The 19884-nt window shown below is 42.7% G+C and overlaps 1 protein-coding gene across 1 annotated transcript; it reads left to right on the forward strand.

Moving 5' to 3' along the window:
- The first annotated feature begins 215 nt into the window (after positions 1-215).
- On the forward strand, positions 216-16484 carry LOC142583136 (uncharacterized). The gene is made up of 6 exons (XM_075693477.1): positions 216-506; positions 720-892; positions 1045-2267; positions 7432-7544; positions 8398-8582; positions 16245-16484. Exons 1-6 carry the CDS (start codon positions 382-384, stop codon positions 16418-16420), a joined length of 1995 nt encoding a protein of 664 aa, XP_075549592.1. The 5' UTR covers positions 216-381; the 3' UTR covers positions 16421-16484.
- Positions 16485-19884: the final 3400 nt, after the last annotated feature.

Consider the following 19884-nt stretch of genomic DNA (forward strand, 5'->3'; position numbering starts at 1 on the left):
TTGTCGTCATACAATGATAGTTGGTGATAATGATAGTTTTACAAATTTTAAATATGCCTGTAAAACAATATCAAGCTAAAAAATATGAAAATCATTATTTGTTAAAGTATCAAATATCGAAGGAACTAGAAGAAAGGAACACAAGCGTCTTTCCTGTCTTGGTCTTCTTTTTTTCCGTATACACACACACACACACACACACACAAAGCATTGTTGGTATGTTGGTAGTACTGGTAGTGACATCTCTGATAAGTTTTGTAAGCCTAGATGTGACCTAGATGTAAACACCGTAGCCTCCGAGAAGTGCAGCTTTTAATGTGGACTGGTAAACACGGTAAATGCGGTGAAGAGTTCAAGCGGGAGCAAGGATAAACGGCCGTCATGGCGTCGTCTGGTGGTGTTGTTGCCCCGGTAAAGAGTGTCGATAAGCTCAAATATCTAGAGAAGTACATGTCCGGGAAAGAAAAGAAAAAGAAGAAACGAGCGAAGCCTTCGGTAACGCAAAGGTAAGACTTTTCTTAATTCGCTTGGCATCATGTGTACTGTGGCCACGAGCCTTGTTGCGTGTATGCAGCGATCGCGGAAGTACGTATATAAGCAGGTCTGGCCGTATTGCTGCATTTGGGCGTGTTAACCTTACGTTGATGTTGATGCATGCGAAATAGAACTGGTCTACTACAATTTGTTCAGTTGGCGATCTATGCATATTCGTTCGACAGGCTGCGAATACTGGATGACGACGTCGACTTGAAGCACATCCCCTCGGCACAGAGTCGCGAAGCAACACCCGAAGACGACGAACCTCTAGTTGCGTCTGTTATCGACGACAGACCTCTTCAAGCCCGTGTAGCGGAGCAGTATACGCCTGCCCAGTGGAAAAAGATTGGCAAAGGTTAGCTTTCACTTTAGCGCTGTGAATGAAGCGCGGCGAATCCTTAGCGCGAGTGCTTTGAAAGTTTTGCCGCCGCTCGTGGTAAACTGTGAAGTCACCCCCTGCCTTAGAGTGCACACCGTGCGTGTACTAATTTTGTATCTCTGATTCAGATGCAGACAAGGAGGAAATTGGTGCATCTGCTGAGAAAAGAAGATCCGACGACAATGATGCGTCACCTCCGCGGAAGCGGCTGGCTTGCTACAGAAGCAGGCACGATTCTGACAGTGACCTCTCCCCAGAAAGGCCAAGTGCAAACACAGAATCAACGGGAAAGCGCGAAGAATGCTCAAGGAGCCACCGGAGCAGAGGAACACCGCCTGTGGAATCGAAAAGTTCCCGTCGCAAGCCGTCCCCTCAAAAGGCGAGACAGCATTCAGGCAGTGAGTTATCTCCGCAGAGAAGACCTGTGTCACCAAACAGATCTAAAAAAGAGATGGAAGGGTCCCCTCAAAAGCATCATTCATCATCATCATCGAAACACAGGCAAAGCAAAGATGCTTCCTCGGGTATGCACAAGCATAGAAGAGAGCTGACGAGCGCATACAGAAGTTCGTCACCTGACCTTTCTGGGGCCAAACATGCTAGAGTTAAAGTGGAGCCATCTGATGAAATGACAGAAAGAAAGAACAGCAGAAACAAAAGTGATGGCAAGCACAGCAGAATACAGGCATCGCATGAACCACCAGATTCACCTCCCAAATCAAGAAGAGGCCATGCTGATTCTGAACACAGCTCGTTCAAAAACAGGACTCACAACCACAGCAAAAGACATCATTCACCCAACCACAAGGAGGTGTGTGTAAAAGTGGAACCACGCTCTCCGGGGGATGACCATGATGTTGAGAGGGTGCCACGAGTGAGACACGACTCTGACAGCGACTTGTCACCAGTGAGGACTTCCGGTGCTGCGGGAAACACTGACAGCGACCTTTCGCCTGAACGTCCTCGAAGAACAGCTGACGGTGTTTCCGGTAAAGGTAGAGGTGGCTCGGACAGTGACTTGTCACCACCACGTCCAGGCAAGGCACCAGACAGACGCAATGGTTCAGACAGTGATATGACACCAGCGCGGGAACCTCGCTTTATGAGTGAGAGCCCAGTGCCATTCGAGCTCCGTGGCTCTGACCCTGTGAAGGTTCCATGCTCCGATGGCTCAGGCCATTACCTTGTCGAACCAGGTGAATTGCGGGAGAAGTTCCGAGTGCGGTCGAAGCAGAGGCCCCACAAAAGTAGAAAGATAACTAGAAAGAGCTCACCCTCAGTGTCAAAGCAAAATTCAGAAAAACACGGGAAGGATGAAAGGGAGAGTACAAAGACAAAGGGCAAAGAACCGGTGAGGCTGTTTGCATATTACAATGTATTTGATATTCTATAAGTCTGAACATTGTAGAACTGTTCCGGAAAATTATTTTTAAAAAGTGTCATTCTACTTTTAGAACAACATTTATTTATTTATTACCCGAATAATTAAATGTTGTTCAAAAAGCATGTTCATGTTTGGGCTGTTATGTGCTGCGTTGCGGGGTTGCGAGACATCTTTGTGTTAATAGACTAGCTCGTGGACAATCGATGATGTGATATTGTAGATTGCATTTACATTTTTCTGCTGGCACATGGGATGTGGCAAGTTTATACAACTCGTAGCTTGTCAGTGTGCTTGCTTACCATAAGTGCATTTGTCTATTTCTAGGATTTGGCTTGCTTTCAGAGCAAAGCTGTTACTTCGATTAGATGTGAAGAATGCCTGCTGCACATTTAAAATGAGAGAACGATTAGAGCCAGCACAACGAAGTTTAGAAGCGATGTTGGACATTTAAAGGGTAACTTGTGGGAGAGTTCTGCTAATTGTTCTTCATTGAATGGCAGCACACTTGATGAGACATAGACAAAAATTAAGACACACACAAGCGCTGGGTTTGTGTGTCCTATATGTTTGTCTGTCTCATTAGGTGGCATTGCTGTTTAATTAAGAAAGTCCAACCAACTAGCCCACCAACTCCTTTTAATTTGGAAGCACTGTGTGGTACTCAAGAGTGTGTTGTTTCAGAGCACTAGAGCAAATTGGGGCAAGACCGGTAGGAATAAAGCTCATCTTGGCAGGAACATTCCATAAAAATGCAAAGCTGTAGGTGCTTTGTGTGCACCATAGGACGTTTGCAAAGTGCTGTGAGAGCCTTTGAAATGCTTCTTGAAGCGGTGAATTAAATTTTAGAATTCCTGTTGTGAGCAAATGGTTCAATGTTTCTGTCTCAAATTTTGCACTCGTCGACATGAGACCTTCCTTGTGTTAAATCCTGCATTAAAAGCGCTAATTTTAGGAGCATTGCTCATAAGTAGTGGTGCTCGATTACATAAATTTCTAAACTGAGTACAAATATTCGAGAAAGATGACTTTCAAATTGAGTATAGATATTTTTTTTTCATTTTTAAACGAAGTGATAAATAAAGCTTTCATGGACTCCTTATATATTAAAAAAATAAACAAAAAGAGGCTAATTTATGCCATCTGATGCACGTAATGCCATTCACAACTGGATGTCTGGTCAAATGAGGAGCTTGTATGTGATAAACAACTTCTTTCAGTTATCTAGCACATCATGATGATGGCAGTAATGAAATGACAAAGCAGCACGTAACCAAATGCATGTAGAGTTTTGTGTTTGTTAAGGGAACCAAGTGAAATGCCACAGTACTGCACATTGATTTAAAAAAGATGCAGTCGAGATGACACACATATTTATTTAATGACTGTAAGTTATTATGCAGAAGATGGCTACTCCGTGCATCCACTGGGGAACTGATGTCTGTCATCAGAAGTTATTGGGCATAAGGTCATTCTCGGACAGAAATTTAATAGCAAAGGCTATTCAATTCCTATGTGCAATGTACAGGGCAGTGTTCTTTTAAATTATTATTATTAAAAGAATTTCTAAAAATCACCTGTGGCATGTGGCACAATTTGACTTCTTGAGCTAGATTACTTTCAAAGGATAACATTTTGGATGAGAAATGAAAATGAAATTCAGAATGATTTGCCAGTTTACTTAAACTAATTACTTCATTATCATGGCACATATTGCAATTTACGAATTGTAACCAGTGACTTGAAAAGTCATATCCACTTGGAATGAATTCTGAGGATGATACCTGTTTCAAGATTTCCATTCCCACTGTTTGTGATGAAATTTATTGGCGCCACAGTAGTTGAGCGTCAATGCGTAATTAGGCATTTTGTTCTATAGTAAGCGGAACAATGGTACATTCTTCCCACAAATTCGACAGTGCTTATCTCAAAACCGGTGCAAGTTTCAAAATTTGTTTAATGTGGATGTGCCTTGTGAAATGCACCAGCTTAAATTCATATATTGCAATTGTGTGCTAAGGCAATTAGTGAAAAAGTTGATTAGTGAAATTTCGTTAGTCAGTCATGCATGTTGATTTTCAGTGCAAGTAATGTCCGCATCTTTGAGTAAACCAGTTTAATGAGTAGATATGCGCTATATGTCACAGGCAGTTGCTTAACATCCAGTTAACGCCAAAAAAAGTACCTAGTAGTGGAATATTTGCACACCCCTACTTTTAAGTGATGATGCTAGGAAATCAGCTGTTGCTTTGTACGACATGTGGAGAGAGTGAGAAAGGTGCACAAGGGCTATAGAAAAGCTCCAAGGTTGTACTCTAAGGCTATGACATGGCCGCTGGATAAAAAAACGCCCGTATTTTTATCCAGCGGCCTTAGGCTATAACTAGGAGCCTGTTGATACCACAGCCTCCTGATCTCAATCTCTGCATTTCGCTTATTGGAGAGACATCACAATGCTGCACTCAAAATTAATACCAAGGTGTGGGACTTCATGGAACAGTTTATAAAATACCACCAGGTCAAGGGGCATTTTAATTTTCACTTCAGCTTTGCAGCCACCCTTTCACTGCATCTCCATTCACCCGAAGACAAGCTGAGAGGCCAGTCTATGGCCTTTATTTGTGAATTCACGGTAGCTTTCAATGCAGCAATACATGCAGGGGGACAAAAAGCAGGTAGAGCAAAAACAGGGCACTGATGTCATTGTTGATTTCATTGTTGATTACACGAATTATTCCTTCACTGCCGCCCTCACATTCTGTCAAAGGGCTTGTAAAGAAAACAGTTGTATCATGTGGTTCTTGGTTCAGGCACACAAATCACAAGATAGTATTTTTTTTTAATCGCAACAACCCATGATGCTATCAGCGGCATTCACTCAAGCTTTCATAATTTGCTACTGATAACGAAAAAAATATTTAATCCATACAACTTTTGCTGCTTGGTAACAGTTATTCAGCCTTTAGTGCTTGCTGGAAACATGGTATGACAAAAGGCTCTGAATGCTTTACACACTTTGTGACACTGCTTCTGGGCACAGTGCGCACACAGCAGTTGTTTGCTGGAGGCTACAGCTTACCATTTTTGAGATTGTGAGTGGTCATTTTACATGACCAGCTGCTACTTTGATGACCAGACACAATGTCACACTAATAACCCATGGTAACGCCAAGTGGTCTTTGGGACTATAACGCCTTGTGAGGACAGATGCTGTGTTGTTGCAGCATTTGAAATCAAGTCATGTCGTTTAACATCCCAAAGCAACACTTAGGTGACAAAAGGTGCCATAGTGCAGAATTTGGTTTAACTTTGGCCACTTGGGTGTCTTTAAGGTGCTCCTGAATCTAAGTACAGTCGGGGACAATATGAGGTGTAACACCCAAATTGCTTTCAAGCAATTTGCTTGAAATTGGCTGTATGCAATTGACTGTGGCTAAATACAGAGGCTTAGCGTAAGGGTGTTCATTGTTCAACGGTAAAGCACGTAATAATTAACATGCCTGATTTCAATGCATATGAAGTCAGGCCTATTTAAAATATAGTAGCTGTTGCAAGTTTCTCTTATAGCAAACATTGAGAGAGGCAAAATTGAAGGTACACACTAACTTGCATCAGAACATCACCATGCCTGTACTGGGAAATTAGCTTGATTGTGTGTGGGAAAGCGTGCCATGTAGTGCCCCAATTTAGAATACAATCACCAGTGTGTCAATGTGGAGGCTTGAGAAGTAGGTGTGCTTACGAAGCATAATTCACCATTTCTCCGAATGGCGATGCCAAATTGGCGCTGCTGTCAGTAGAATGGTGTTGGTGCGTGTGTCATTGTCTATTCTGTATAGACAAGCGACATGTTTGCGGCTGTTGCTGGCGCTGATTTCAACTTTCATGTGCCCATCGTAATGCGTATTATGGTCCCATCAGGGTTAGCACTACTTCTGTAATAGATGAATATTGTTCTGAGCAGTGTAAGCAAAGCTGGCATGTGGAATTCGGTTATTGTGGTCAGAAAAAAAAAAATTATATGCTGAAATTAATTTTGCTAGCCCGTGTGCAAAAACTTTGCACTGCAGTTTTGCGGTTTTGAACAATTGCAGCATTACTTTACACTCTTGGGCTGCAAACTAAATACCTGTGTGTAGTTCTTCTTGAACTTGGGTTCAGTCTACTGAAGCATTGGGTTCAGCATATCGAAGCAACACACAAGCTATGAGACATGCCATAGTGAGGCACTCCGAAATATTTTTGACTACCTGTTGTTCTTTATAACGGGCATCCGAATCTTAGAGTATGAGTGTTTTTGTATACTTCCCCCATCAAAATGCAGCCACCATGGCAGGTAATCACAGAGCTGACCCGCTCTGCAATTGCAGACACGATATAACCGATGCTGAAGTACGAAACTGTAATCCATTTTGTACTGTGTAGTGGACATGAAGCATATGGTGATGCCTTAGCACATCTCTGAGCTTTTGCTGCACTAAAAGTTGTTTTTGAGGCAGAGTACAGACTTGATTTCACTGTAAGCTTGTTGAAGCCAACAGCTGTTCCACTCGCATGTCCTAGAGGATAAACAACGCAGGTTCAAAACGGGCATTGTCAGTATGCGAAATGGAAAGGTGACGGAGGGATTATTTTTGCTCGCAGTTTCTGTGTCGGTGCATCATGCAGGTGTTGCTGCAATATGCACACAGTATGCAAAGACTTTGATAAATTGAGTCTGTGACACAAAATAGTCTGGACCGATTTGTGCGATTTATTGCCTAGGCTGATTATAGTGGAGTGAAAGCTCCTGTAAAATGGGAAGCTTTGTTACTTTTAGGATTGATTATGCTTACTGGCTTATTTCATGTCTTTGTGTGCAGCTTTCAAAGCACTGTTGTGCACTGAAGTGTGTTATTATTTTGATTTTTAATAAAGCAATATTTATTCGTTGTATCTGCTGTGGTATGGAATCGCTATAGTAGCATCATCTCATGTTTCTTATGAGCCCATTAATGCCTTAAGAGAATGAAGCAAATTTTTGCTTTTCCTTGCCACATTGTAGATTTATCACTGTGTTGAGCATGCTTGCTGTAACTTCTGCGTGCTGCCAATGCTTACTTCTAGGGCCTCATTTGTGCTTCTTTTTATGTAGGAAAAAGTGCAAGAAGTTGTGAAGCTTCGAGACACCACTAAAGCGGACAAAGCCAAAGAGAAAGCTGCCAAAGAAGCGGAGATGGCCAGTATATACAGCAAGTGGGGAAAAGGGTAAGAAGTTGTTGTACTGCGTGCCCCCTTGTTAGTTAATCATTTGTTGTATATATTGTATGCCTGCCATGTTATGCCAAGTTAGCACATCAGAATCTCTAGTGCTATTGGAAACACTGACATAATGTACTGCATGCATCTAGCTTCTGGTTTAGGAAACCTCGGTTCCCATGACCGTCGCATTCGCAGTGAATGTCGCGTTGGGCACGCGTTGCCAAGCAGATTGGGGAGAGGGAAACCCTTCCTTTTGCATGCGGCACAGGAAATTGCAAACGCTATCAGTGCCAACGCCCTACTCGTTTTGATCACCAGCAAGTTACGAGTGTAGAAGTCTCCGCCACCGCCGTGTTTTCCCACACATGGTTAGTCAACTGTGTTTTTGCCTTGGCAAATACCTTTCTTTACCTGGCATATTATTCTCATCAAGGGAACCATCAGGGATGTCAGCTAAAGCTAGCTGGCCTGCTCGAAGTGTTTGTTAGAGATATAATAAATACATTCCAAGTGTACCCATGGTGGTCGTCCATTGTTTCCTTGAACTCTTACCGGACCACGGTTGATGGGCAGGCGCGTGCCAACCGCAATGCGTGGTGTGCTAAGGCAAAACGCTGTTAGCATCCCCCCTTATCCCTGCACCTGCAGTACTACAAGATTGGTTAATATGCCCACATTGTGCCACGATGAAGTGTTGGAAGTTGCTGTTGACAGTGCTAACCAACTGTGTTTCATAGTTGGTAAAGTGTAAAAGCAAACCTGAGTATGACACATGCCCTAATGTACTGTGCAAAGTTGTCACGTTGCATTTAAGAACACCGTCCTACACCTGAATATTCATTTCTGATCACATTTTCAGTCTTGCACAGCAAGAACAGCAGGACCAAAAGTTGGCGGAACACCTGCATGAGATGTCAAAGCCCTTCACTCGTTATGAGGATGACGAAGACCTTGAGAAACATCTGAAGGACCAGGAGAGAGAAGGAGACCCTATGCTAAACTACATTCGAAAGAAAAAGAAGCAAAAGGGCAATGACGCTGCTGGTATGTGGTCTCACTGATGGCGAACACATTAGATTTGTTTATTGGCTTATTATTGGTTTAGCTTCGCACACTGGAACCTTATTAATTCGGACGCCTTAGGGACTGGAAGGTTACTTAAAAAAGAAACAGGACTCCGAACAAAACAGAGCTCTATTGAATATAGAACATTGATAACGTACATAGTAATGGTAAACCAGGCAAAACAGTCGTTGACCAATAATTCGAAATCAGTGAGGACTGCCTAAATGTCTAAATAAACAGAGTCTGAAATACTGACTTTGCCAGAAAATATGGCTATTCCATAAGCAGCCAGAAAAGCTGGTCAACACTTTGCTGCATGCATGCTTGTGTGCAACCTGGTCAGTTTATTTTGACCATTGTCATGACTGTTGCTACAGACAGATGAAAGTGTGGTCTCCAAATGCACTAAATCTATGCCTGCTAACTTTGCAGGTCAGGGCTCGTTCTATGATATTACAAATGTCGTGTTTCACGAAAAAAAAAATTCTGTTTCCAAAAAAGTACCGTAGTTTGTTGATCCTTTTAAGGAGGTACTCTATCATTCAAGTTAAAGCTAATGGTATTTGGCTTTATAAACAAACACTTTAAAAATTAAGCTAAAGGATGGAGTTCGTATTTGCAGTGGCAAATGGAATGGTCTTTTAGCACTGATGTCATTTTCCCAAGCGGTATTCCACAATTTGCACTTTAATGAAGAGTCATCATAAGCTAAGGTCACACTGGTTGCTAGTGCCATATAATTTCGAGTAGACCAGGATCAACAACACCAGCAAGTAAAATATGCAAAGGTATGTAGCTATAGTAATGGCTAGACATGGCTAAGCTAACTAAGGCTAGAGCGTATACACAGCCAGAACCTACAAATATTCTGGGGACCTTATTACAAGTCTCAGTTTTAGAAAATCTGTGACATAGCAAACTTCATTCATTTCTCTGTCTGTGTTCGAATGAACACTATGTTTGTTGCTGCGATTTAGATGAAGTCCACATGAATTGCTTGCATGTATCATGAAGCCTTTGCGACAGGCGAAAGAAAAATATCACCCAACGGTGAACTCATCATTCTCAAGTGTCCTTTCGCGTGCAAATATTGCCAGCAAGCAGCAAAAACGATGAGCAATCTTGCGAAAGAAAAATGCACAATGTGATGTTGCGTATTTGCTCCTAAACATACCAAGTGTCAGTGAGAATAAGAAAACACCAACCGAAAGTGAGTTTACAAGTGTCTTAGTGATTACAACAGAGGTGCGTGTCTTGGTCTTCGCATGGTTGCATTGTGATTGTTATCGTGAACAACATAAAGATGCCTTGCAAAATGCGTTGCATAATCCCTTGCAAACCGCTGCATCAGTTTAAACAAACTGGCAGCCTAGCGTTAGCAGGCAGCTATGATAATTATGATACATACCGTATCTACATAACTGTAAGTCGACCTACCTTTTTTAATGTGATAATTTGAAGTGCATGCAAGTGGGGGGAAGGGGGCAGACATTAGCAAAGCATGGCACTGCCAATAAAGAATAGACAAATGAAATACCAGGAAGGCTACAGCTTGGTTACAATTTCATGTCTGCTCTCTTGCTCTATCCATAGCACTCAGCCATTCTGTACACTTATTCGCAAGGACTTCCCATTTTTAAAATCTTTTGCTGCGCACACAGTGGTCACGACAGCGGCGACTCTCGTGGCTGTCCCTCCAAGTGGATTCATTTAAAGGGGATAGGCCTTGCAAACTCGCCGTCTACACTTCATAAATTGCAATTTGTGCCGTAAAGTAATTAAGAAGTTTATTAGTGTTCTTTTTATTTAGTTGAACGGGTGTTTCGTATTATTGTGAAAGTAATATCTGCCTCTCTGAATAATCCAGCTCAAGGACTAGGATTATGTTATCTGCAACAGGCAATTTTTAAAAATTCTGGAAAGCTTAAAAGTGAACACCCCACCTATGCATGGCCCCATGCAACGGTGGGTGTTAATGGTACGTATGGCCTGTGCTGAAGCTTTCCTCTCTACACAGTCTCTATCGCATATGCCAACACTTTCGATCCTGTGATTATGGCTAGACTTTCTTGCAGGCTTCTGTTCGTATATGTTTACTGACAAGATGCTGTCCACCAGGACTTTTCTAGGAACCTGTGAAGTGGGTAATTTTTACTGCTGAAATGTGGAAACATAAGCTAAAATTTCACCATATGTTGTGCGTAAGAAAGATGGCTTAGTCAGTGAGAAAATTGCAGTTAAAGACAGGCGTGATTCTCGGAGATAGTAGCTTTCCCAAGAGAATGGATTAGGAGGCATCGCCCACATGTTGGCGCAAGGCAGGATTCATGCACTGCACCAACAATATGGGAAGGCGTGTTCTTTAGGGCACTAATGCCCTGGTGAGTCAAAGGGCCACACGGAGAAAGCACCACGTCTGTAGAAATAGTTCCAACAGAGCATCAGACACCACCAGGGAGTTATTCTATTGCAGGGCACTTAATAATTATTCAAACTGCATATTATGTCGTGTTCAATTATTGTGATTGCCTGAATATTGCGAATGGGACATAAGACATAATTGGGAGCTTGTTACATATCTTTATAGTGCCGCCATCCTTACATTCAGACCACGGTGTTGAACAAAAAAGAAATATCGGTTTGGTTCTGGTTCAGCCTGCTCTGATCTTGTTCAGATTCAGTTCTGGTTCGTAGAAATAAAAACTTATAATGGTTTGCAAACCGGTTCAGCACAGTAAACTTTGTCGTGCCCTATGGCGGCACGCTGCGTAGTGCTATCGACTTGTCCGCATCCTCAGGCTTTGCCAGAAGGTGGAAGAAATGGACTCCCTGACACATGGGAGACAGAAATCAGTGTTTCTTGCATGAATATCAATGGACATTAATCTTGTACAGCTGCAGCAGCCATGCACATAACGATCATTTTAGGCAGTGTTGTCGCAAGCTTGTGTGGTTTCGCGGTTCAACGCCTCAATGCGTGCTCCCTTTTTTTTTTCTGAATTTCCTTTTATTGTAGTCAATGAGTGCGAGAAAAACAGTAGAAATTTAGAGATGTTCTAACAGCAGAATTTCTTAATCACATCGTGTGAGTATTTGAGAAAGAAGACTGTCCAGTATTGAATAGAATATAGTCTGCATTTCCAATTGCTAGAAAAGTGAAATGAAATATTTTGCAAAGCTTGTCTAGCAACAAAACACATGTTTCTATTATTTGATACATGCAGACCGTAAAATGCTATGGGCATATTGCATTTCAGCATTTTCAATGACATTGAAATGAATGAAAAAAAAAAATTAAACAGGACGTCCCAAATACATTTAGTAGAGTGCAGTGCTCATTGAAAGAGCAGAGGGCAATACTGCAGTTCCGCACATCATTTTGATAGAATTTAAACATGATTAGGTTGACCAAATGATGTATTCATGTGTCTAAATTGAAACATCTAATTTGTAAGCTGCCTAAGACATGCTTACTCAATGGCTACTAACCGTGGTGCATAAGTGACCTTATCCATGTGCTTTTTTCTTAAATGCAACCAGTCTGCACAGCAACAGGGGTACTGCTAAATAATAATAATTGAGCCGAGTCTTCATTTCCACAATTTTTTCTTGCCTGTAGACTGCAAGAGTTGTCGTTGCCCCTTATACAGTTTGAACGAAACAAATATTTGGAAACTTTGAGTTGTGAAATCTCAAGTAGAGTGCAAATAGTATAGCAATGACCATTCCATTCGAATTCAAAATTTTGGGTATTCACAAACACCTAGTTGATAACATTCATCTTCTGAGACGCATAAGCACATGGATTTCTTAAAGCAGCCTAAACCACCCCTCGGGCTTGGTGAAATAACATAGTCTGTGGGTGGCACATGCTTCTGTGAACATCTCAGCCAAGTTTTGCGGTCGTATGTGGTGCATGGAGAAGACATTATTAAATCTAATATACTACCGTAGTATAGCACATGCGCGAAGATTACAAGCAATATTTAAGAATACGTTTTTCAAAATAATTATTAGTTACGGGTGCAGGAGTTGTGTTGTCTCCTTCTTCTTGGCATTCAGTCTTTGTGCACAGCCCCCTGAGTATTCAGTCTACAGTAGAACGCCATTGATAAGCTTTTTAAGGAACCGTGGAAAACGACTGTACCAGCCAGGAAAACGTAACTGTGGGGAAGTGCACAAACAGCCACCGCACAACATCAGAAACAGTCTGAGTAGCTTCCAGTACAGTAATTGGATGTTTTGTGGCTCCTGCTGCGACCAGGAAAAGCACATGCGCTCATGTATAATTAAGGAACATGTATGCTGTTCCGTGACAGTGGTCCCTACCGCGATATCTTGTGCAAGCCTTACCGCATAACATGGTTTTAGAGCTCCAAAGCTGACTTGAGAGAACCAGCAATTGTGAAATGCAAATAGGAGCCTTGTAGGCCTCAATGTAAATGTAGTCCTGTACTTGGCATAATTGGCCCATTGTGTGTCATTCCTGGTAGGTTTTGATTGATGTAGAAGCACACTTCATCAGATGCTTTGCTAACTGCTCTGTGCCCGCTTTGTCCCAACGTTTGTGCAACACCTGGCTCGTGCAACATTAAATGACCAGTGTTGCACAATGTATTATGTTTTTATATTTATTAAACAACACAAATAAACATAAAATTGGAGTAAACACCGGTAAATTTTCACCCCCGTGGGCATAGTATAGGTATAAAGCATGAGAACTTGTGCAGGGGAGCAGGCTGCGTCACTTAGGTAGCCATACTTTACAGACTGCACAGAGATCATTAGCAATCTCTGAAGAGTTCTGTGCATGCGAAAGAACTACTTGTTTGCTCCTAATGCTACATTTGTGCCTTTAATAAACGCTTATTAACGTACTCTGTAATGACAGAAACTTACATACTTTAAGACTGTTGGGATGTGAGCATCGGTTTATATTGTCACGTAGTAGTGACAGTTAAAAAGAAAAAGAAAACATAGCAGCAAAACTGTGAAAAACTTAACTTTTTATTGGGTGAACCTGTGACCACGAATCATGCTACACTCAAAGCTCAGTGATAACGGCAAACACAGTCGGCGTTGGCTGAAATGAGACCAGCGAATCAAGTGTGTTGGCTTTTATAGATCACTTGTCGAAGGTCCTAGGGTAATTGCTGGTGCCCACATTGTTTCCAGAAACTACTACACAATTCTTGTCACGCATGCAGTCTGATAATACACGGTTCGGCGAGGACGTACACAACAGATAGAATGAACTATAACATTTGCATAAGTTCCAAATCATGCAGGCGCATCTTGCGCTGAGTGTTAACATTTAACATTTGCTGGCCGGTAAAAAGCAGTCACCGGAGAAACATAAACATGTACACATGTTAATATTAATTGTGATAACGGCTGTTTACTTTTCCAAGACTATTTAAAAAGTATTCATTCAATTTGATTCGCTTCTAACACTGCTTGATTTGTATTTGATTTGTTCTCAAAAATCTCTATTCACATCTCTCTAGGTTCCACTGTAATCGGTTACGTATTGATTACCCGTTTGTATCCTATATGCTTGAACCGTTTCGTGCTGAACAAGTAACTGTTATTTTAGAGCGCAGCTCTTTGGCGTCCGTTCCTGGGTTTCGCGTCGTCGTCGGCGTTGTCGTCGGCCTCGTAACCAGCTCCGCCCCCCTTTCATCCCCCCAGCGCTAGCAGCGACCGACTGATACCGCTGGATGCCGCTGACGCCGCTAGAGAGTCAAGATAACGTGACTGCATAGAACACCGTCGCCGCCATGCAGAAAGAGGAGGAAAGGGTCCCCCCCCCCCCTGTTCTTGTGTGGCGGATAGGGTGCTCTTCAGTTGCCGACGCGCCGGTTATTTCACGTAGGCCCCGGCACGTCGACGAATACGTGACCACCTTCCCACGGCTAGACCTGGTTCTTAGCGCTGCGGAAGCGAGGGTATCATATTGTTTGTGTCGGCATCGGCGGCGTTGTCCCTGAAACCAACTCCGCAGCTGGGGTTGACTCACTATCGGCGTCAGCGGCATCAGTCAGTCGCTGCTATCTCTTCCCTCCTCCCTTTATCGTGTTGTCCGCTTGCTGCGCGCGCTTCTGCCCCCATCGTTTGCCGCTGGGTGTACACGCCGCCCCCCTCCCCCCTCTTCCTGCGAGTCTCCGGTTGTCAAAGCGCCGGCTCGAACTTAATTCCTTTCTTCGCTCCTCCTCCAATGCAACCCCTGTGCGGTGGCAATCAGAGAGCCAGATCGGTGGCGGCGGATCTGTATATGTGCACCGCCCGAGCCGAAATTGCCGCTGCCGTTCGCCCTGTGCGGTGGCAATCAGAGAGCCAGATCGGTGGCGGCGGATCTGTATATGTGCACCGCCCGAGCCGAAATTGCCGCTGCCGTTCGCCACTGCGAAATTATCTGCCAGTTCTTTCTGAGCCATGAGCGAGACGACCGATGGAAGTCCTCCGTCTGCTGCTGCTGCTGCTGCTGCTGCTAAACGAGCTGCCAGAGCAGAGGCCCAGCGCCGTCGCCGTCAGAATCCAGAGGTGCGTGCCACCGAAGCAGAAGCTTACCTAGTGGAGTCTTTGTTAAAGGAATACGTGTGAAAAATAAAAAAAAAATTATGTGATAGCGCATACATGTGTTGCTCGATTTCTTTGCCTCAATCTATCGAAAAGGTGAAACAGCTTATTTGCTGCGCTCAAATTTCGCATTAGGAAGTAACGTAATCGTCGGTAATTTTTTTGTTTTTGGTTCAGGTTTGGTTCGGGTTCAGCCACATTCTAAGAATTTTCGTTTGGGGTTCACTTCTGGCTGTAATTCCGGTTTGGGTATGGTTTTCAGTTTGGGTTCAGTTCGACACCTTGATTGGGACTACTGTCTTACATTACAAAAGCTCTGTTTTCATTAAAAATTATGTTTTGGGTATTCTGGAGCTTCAGTCTGTCACTTTGGTCTGCTATTATTATTTTTCGTTGCCCCTTTAATGTCCGTTATAGTGGCTTAGTGGCTGCGTCATTCTGTTGCTGTACATAAGATTGCAGGTTCTATTGCCGTCCATGGTGGCTGCATCCTGAAGGAGGCGAAATGCAATACTGCCCGTGTATGTACTTAGATATAAGTGTGTGTTGAACGAATTTCTGGTAGTCAAGATTCATGTAGAGCCTCCACTGCAGTATCGCTCGTGGCCTGTGTATTGCGTTTGGATGTTTCTTTGTGCCTGTGGTGCAGAAAGCAACAAGGACATTATTGCAATATCCCACGTCAACAGGTCTCTGCAACTGTTTATAGACTTCCTGTGCATATTCATGTGGCCAGGCAACTGGTGTGCTCACTCTTCTTTTTTCATTCTTCTTGCCTGTTTGTCCCCTTCCCCCATGTGCTGGTCAACTAATGGTCAACCTCCCTGCCTTTCCTCTCTCCTATCTCTCTCTCTGTGATGTCAAACCTGATTATTTGATTGTTCCTTCAATGAGAGAAAGTGAGTAAAAGTGACAGGGATGACACCTTCACTAACCATGCCATTGAGGCAATGAGAAGTTGCGTGGCTAATTTATGGCACTTTAAACTAAATATTCTGGGCAAAGAACAAGCTCTTTTGTGATCTTCCTTTAAAGGAGTTCTCATGTTTGTGCTTTGTGCAGGTCGTCCCGCGTACAGCGGACCTGAGCCTCCACCAAATCGCTTCGGCATTCGTCCTGGCTACCGTTGGGATGGAGTGGACAGGTCAAACGGCTTCGAGAAGAAACTGATCGATACAAAGAATAATAAGAAGGCAACTGAAGAAATTGCGTACAAATGGAGCGTGGAGGACTTGTAGCTGACCTCTTTACATTTGTTTTTACATAAAATGTTATTTAAATAAAGAACCTTTGCCTCCTGCATTCTGCATGTATCAAGCCACGAACACAGTTTACGTGGCCACTGAAGTTTTTGCTTCTTTGCTAACATATAGTCAGCGTGCATGTTCACACTTCTGACAAATGCAAGGTTTTAAATTATTACAAATTTTAATTATTTAGTGTTAAATGTGCTCCCAAACTGAATTGTGGGTTAAGACCTGTAGCCCACGACGGTGCTGCGGCAGCTGCATTTGGATGAGGGCGAAATGCAAAGACGCTCGTGCGCTGTGCTTAGGGTGCATGTTAAAAAAAAAAAAGAAAACAAGATGGTCAAAATTAATCCAGTCCTCCAGTGCGATGTCTCATAACCCCAATGTTGGTTTGAAACGTTAAACCCCACCATTAAATTTTTATTAACCACCATGGTCATTTGCTAGCTCTGACATTGGGCTGCTAATCACAAGGGCGCGGGTTAAGTTTCTGCTGCAACTGCCGCATCCCAAATGGGATGGAATGCAAAAATGTGTTAGGTTTAAGGGTTTTTTAGATTCCTGGTTGATCAAGATTGAACCAGTGCCCTTCTATATGGTGTTTCTCTGTATTGCTTGGTTATTACGAGTACAGACATACACACAACATTGTGTTCAAACTAATATATGACCATCACAGACATGCAAACAAATACACAACCCAAGAGCAACCAGGTTGATGGTATCATTTTGCAGCACCATCCACAAGATGCCCAGCACGATGAATGCCAAATGGTTTCGTTTCGTCAAAAACTTTCATACGTTCAGGGGTAGCCAAATGAATTATAATATACATACTTGCATGAATTAAGTGACTTGGGAGTAAGTTCATTTGGAGGGCCCACTGAAATTTTGGTACTTGTTTGAATTAATTTGGGATTTTGAATTGTATGTTTCATCACAACTCTAGTGTACTTGTTCTTACTCAATACAAACACTATATCGAGCCTGTAAACAATGAAGGCAGATTTTTCTTGCATACATAATGCATAGCTGGGTTCTTATTCCATAAAAATGTGGCGTGTTTCATTCCATGTTCAGAACACTGGACTGGAGCACTCATTTGGACCAGTAACCATGCATTGTCGGTGCAACCCAAAGGTTATTACTTCATTTAGTTAGCAGTATGCGGCATTGTAATCAACATAGTCGGCTGGCTTTTGGCTGCTTGACATTGTTGTAGTTAATATCGGCCATCTTGTAAAGAGTATGAAAATTGATTCTGTAAAGCATATATTGAAAATGAATGGAGACAGGCTTTTTAATGCATCCTTTGGTCAAGATATTCTAAATGTTTTGGGCAATCTTTTAACAAGCTATGCAACTGATTACATTGTCCTGTGCCATAGATGGTTACACTATTCATGGCCATTCTGCAGCACACACTGAAACGACAGAGATAGGCAGTTGGGAAAGACGTACGTACTTTGCCTGTGTCCGTTGTCCTTGTGTGCTCTGACTTTTATTCATGAGTTGGTACCAACTTGCCATGCGCTCAGTCCTATTGGAGTTGATGGTTGGATTACTGACGAGTATTATTTGCATGTCCCAGCTGCCATTTGCCATCCTCCACACCTATTCATATCTAGCATTTCGTCAAGATGTTCTTAGGGCGATATGCATGCCACACCTCGGCTTCCTTTTAAGAAAAAAAGAAAGTGCGAGAATGGTCAGTGACAATTTGAAAATTGCCTCATATTTCGATATTTTTTCTTCAATGATGTACCTTCAGTAGGGCGAGGTCATACATATGAATCATGTTATCTGCAGCTATCTGATGCAAGAATTTCATGTGTGATATTTTTGCTGTTGGCAAATGGCTGAACAAAGAAAACACTGTTCAACCCAGCCAGAAGCTGAACCTCCACTTTGCTGCATGAAATAGCAGCAGCAGCAAGAGACGTCATAGGTGGAGCGATTATCGAGCTTGCATATGCTCAGGAAGCGTGCACACATACATGAATTATTATATTTGGTTTTTATTTGGCAATAAATGAGTGGAAGAAATTTCTCCGGGGTTGTGTGCTAGGAATACTAATAATTAACCCAGGCAACACAAAGGCATCCTCAGTAAGTCTCTGGGATGTCGTCGGCATCGGGACAGTTGAACATTCTAAGGATGTCCTGCACTAATCCTAAAAGGTAATTAGAGGGCAATTATTGATTTAAATTAGATTAACACATGTATGACGCAGCTTGGATATGAGAACCCATGTTGTAGGGCTCTGTTTTGATATTTGTGCACTTTCATGTGCTCTGAAATCTCAGAAATTTTGCGCCTTTGTTTCTTGCTACCATTAAAAAGCAGTTCGGTATCAAATGAACTACATTAAGTGCACTACCACCTTTGCGCTGCTCGTGCTATTTCAAGAGAACTATTGATGGAAGGTTCGTTTTTGATACTACTACCAGTAGTAATAACCTAATAATAATCTTTAAACCAAAATAATTGAAAATGAGCACCTTTCTTTTGCAGTGTGCCATTTGTATTTAGTTTTTGTTTATACTCAGTTTCGTTCGGGCAAGCATGAAGTTCCCCAATAAACACACCTGCAAGTGACGTTCTGAGAATATCGTGCTGAGGATGGGTTGCTTAGATATACGTCAAGTTAGGTTAGCGATACGTCTAGCAGTGGACGTCGTCGATACGTCCCATAAAAAGCTAGGACATTGGATCTTTCTGGGACGTCCACGAGATGTTTTGTGTTGTCTGCGGTTGCGACATCGGTCAGCATTGAGAAAGCATCCTAGGTACCAGTTCGAAGAATTGGCGTCATTTTTTTTTTTCTCAACGGCCAGGCCCTGCCGCCGTCTTTGCCGCATTTAGACGTGGAGGAGAGAAAAGCTTGTCAAAATTTCCTCCATGCGCTCATGTCCGACTCGGTTCTCTCTCTGTCCGCGCCTCGAAACTCGCTCGCCTTGTGAGGTACTCGCGGTCGCGTGTACCTCACAACTTTGTGATGGTGACGCCCTCGCCGCAGGGTACGACGCTGTCGTAAACCGGAGACGTGTCAGCGACGAGCTGAATTTAACGCGATTTTGATCGAGAGCCTGCACACGTCTCTGTGAATGTTTATGAATTTAAAATTTTGAATAAAATAGTGATCGGCACAGCGGCATCAGATAAATTATTGTTCTGAAACAGTGAAGATGTTCTGAGGTAAGGAGTTCCAGAGCGGAATTATGACGCGAAAATAAAATATCTAAACAACGCGCGCAAAAGACGGGTAAGAGCGAAACCGAAAGATTACCGTACGTCGTGTTTTTGTTCTTAATTTATATTATAACATTAAATCGTAACTAGGTAAAAATTAAGTTTTAGCAAACTAAAATTTCGCTCAAGAACGCTAAATCATATATTAAAAAGGAACACTAGTGTTTGTTTCACTAGGTAGTGCACTTCAAGTCCGCCA

This window comes from Dermacentor variabilis, chromosome 5, assembly GCF_050947875.1.
Source record: "Dermacentor variabilis isolate Ectoservices chromosome 5, ASM5094787v1, whole genome shotgun sequence".
Taxonomy (NCBI): Eukaryota; Metazoa; Arthropoda; class Arachnida; order Ixodida; family Ixodidae; genus Dermacentor; species Dermacentor variabilis.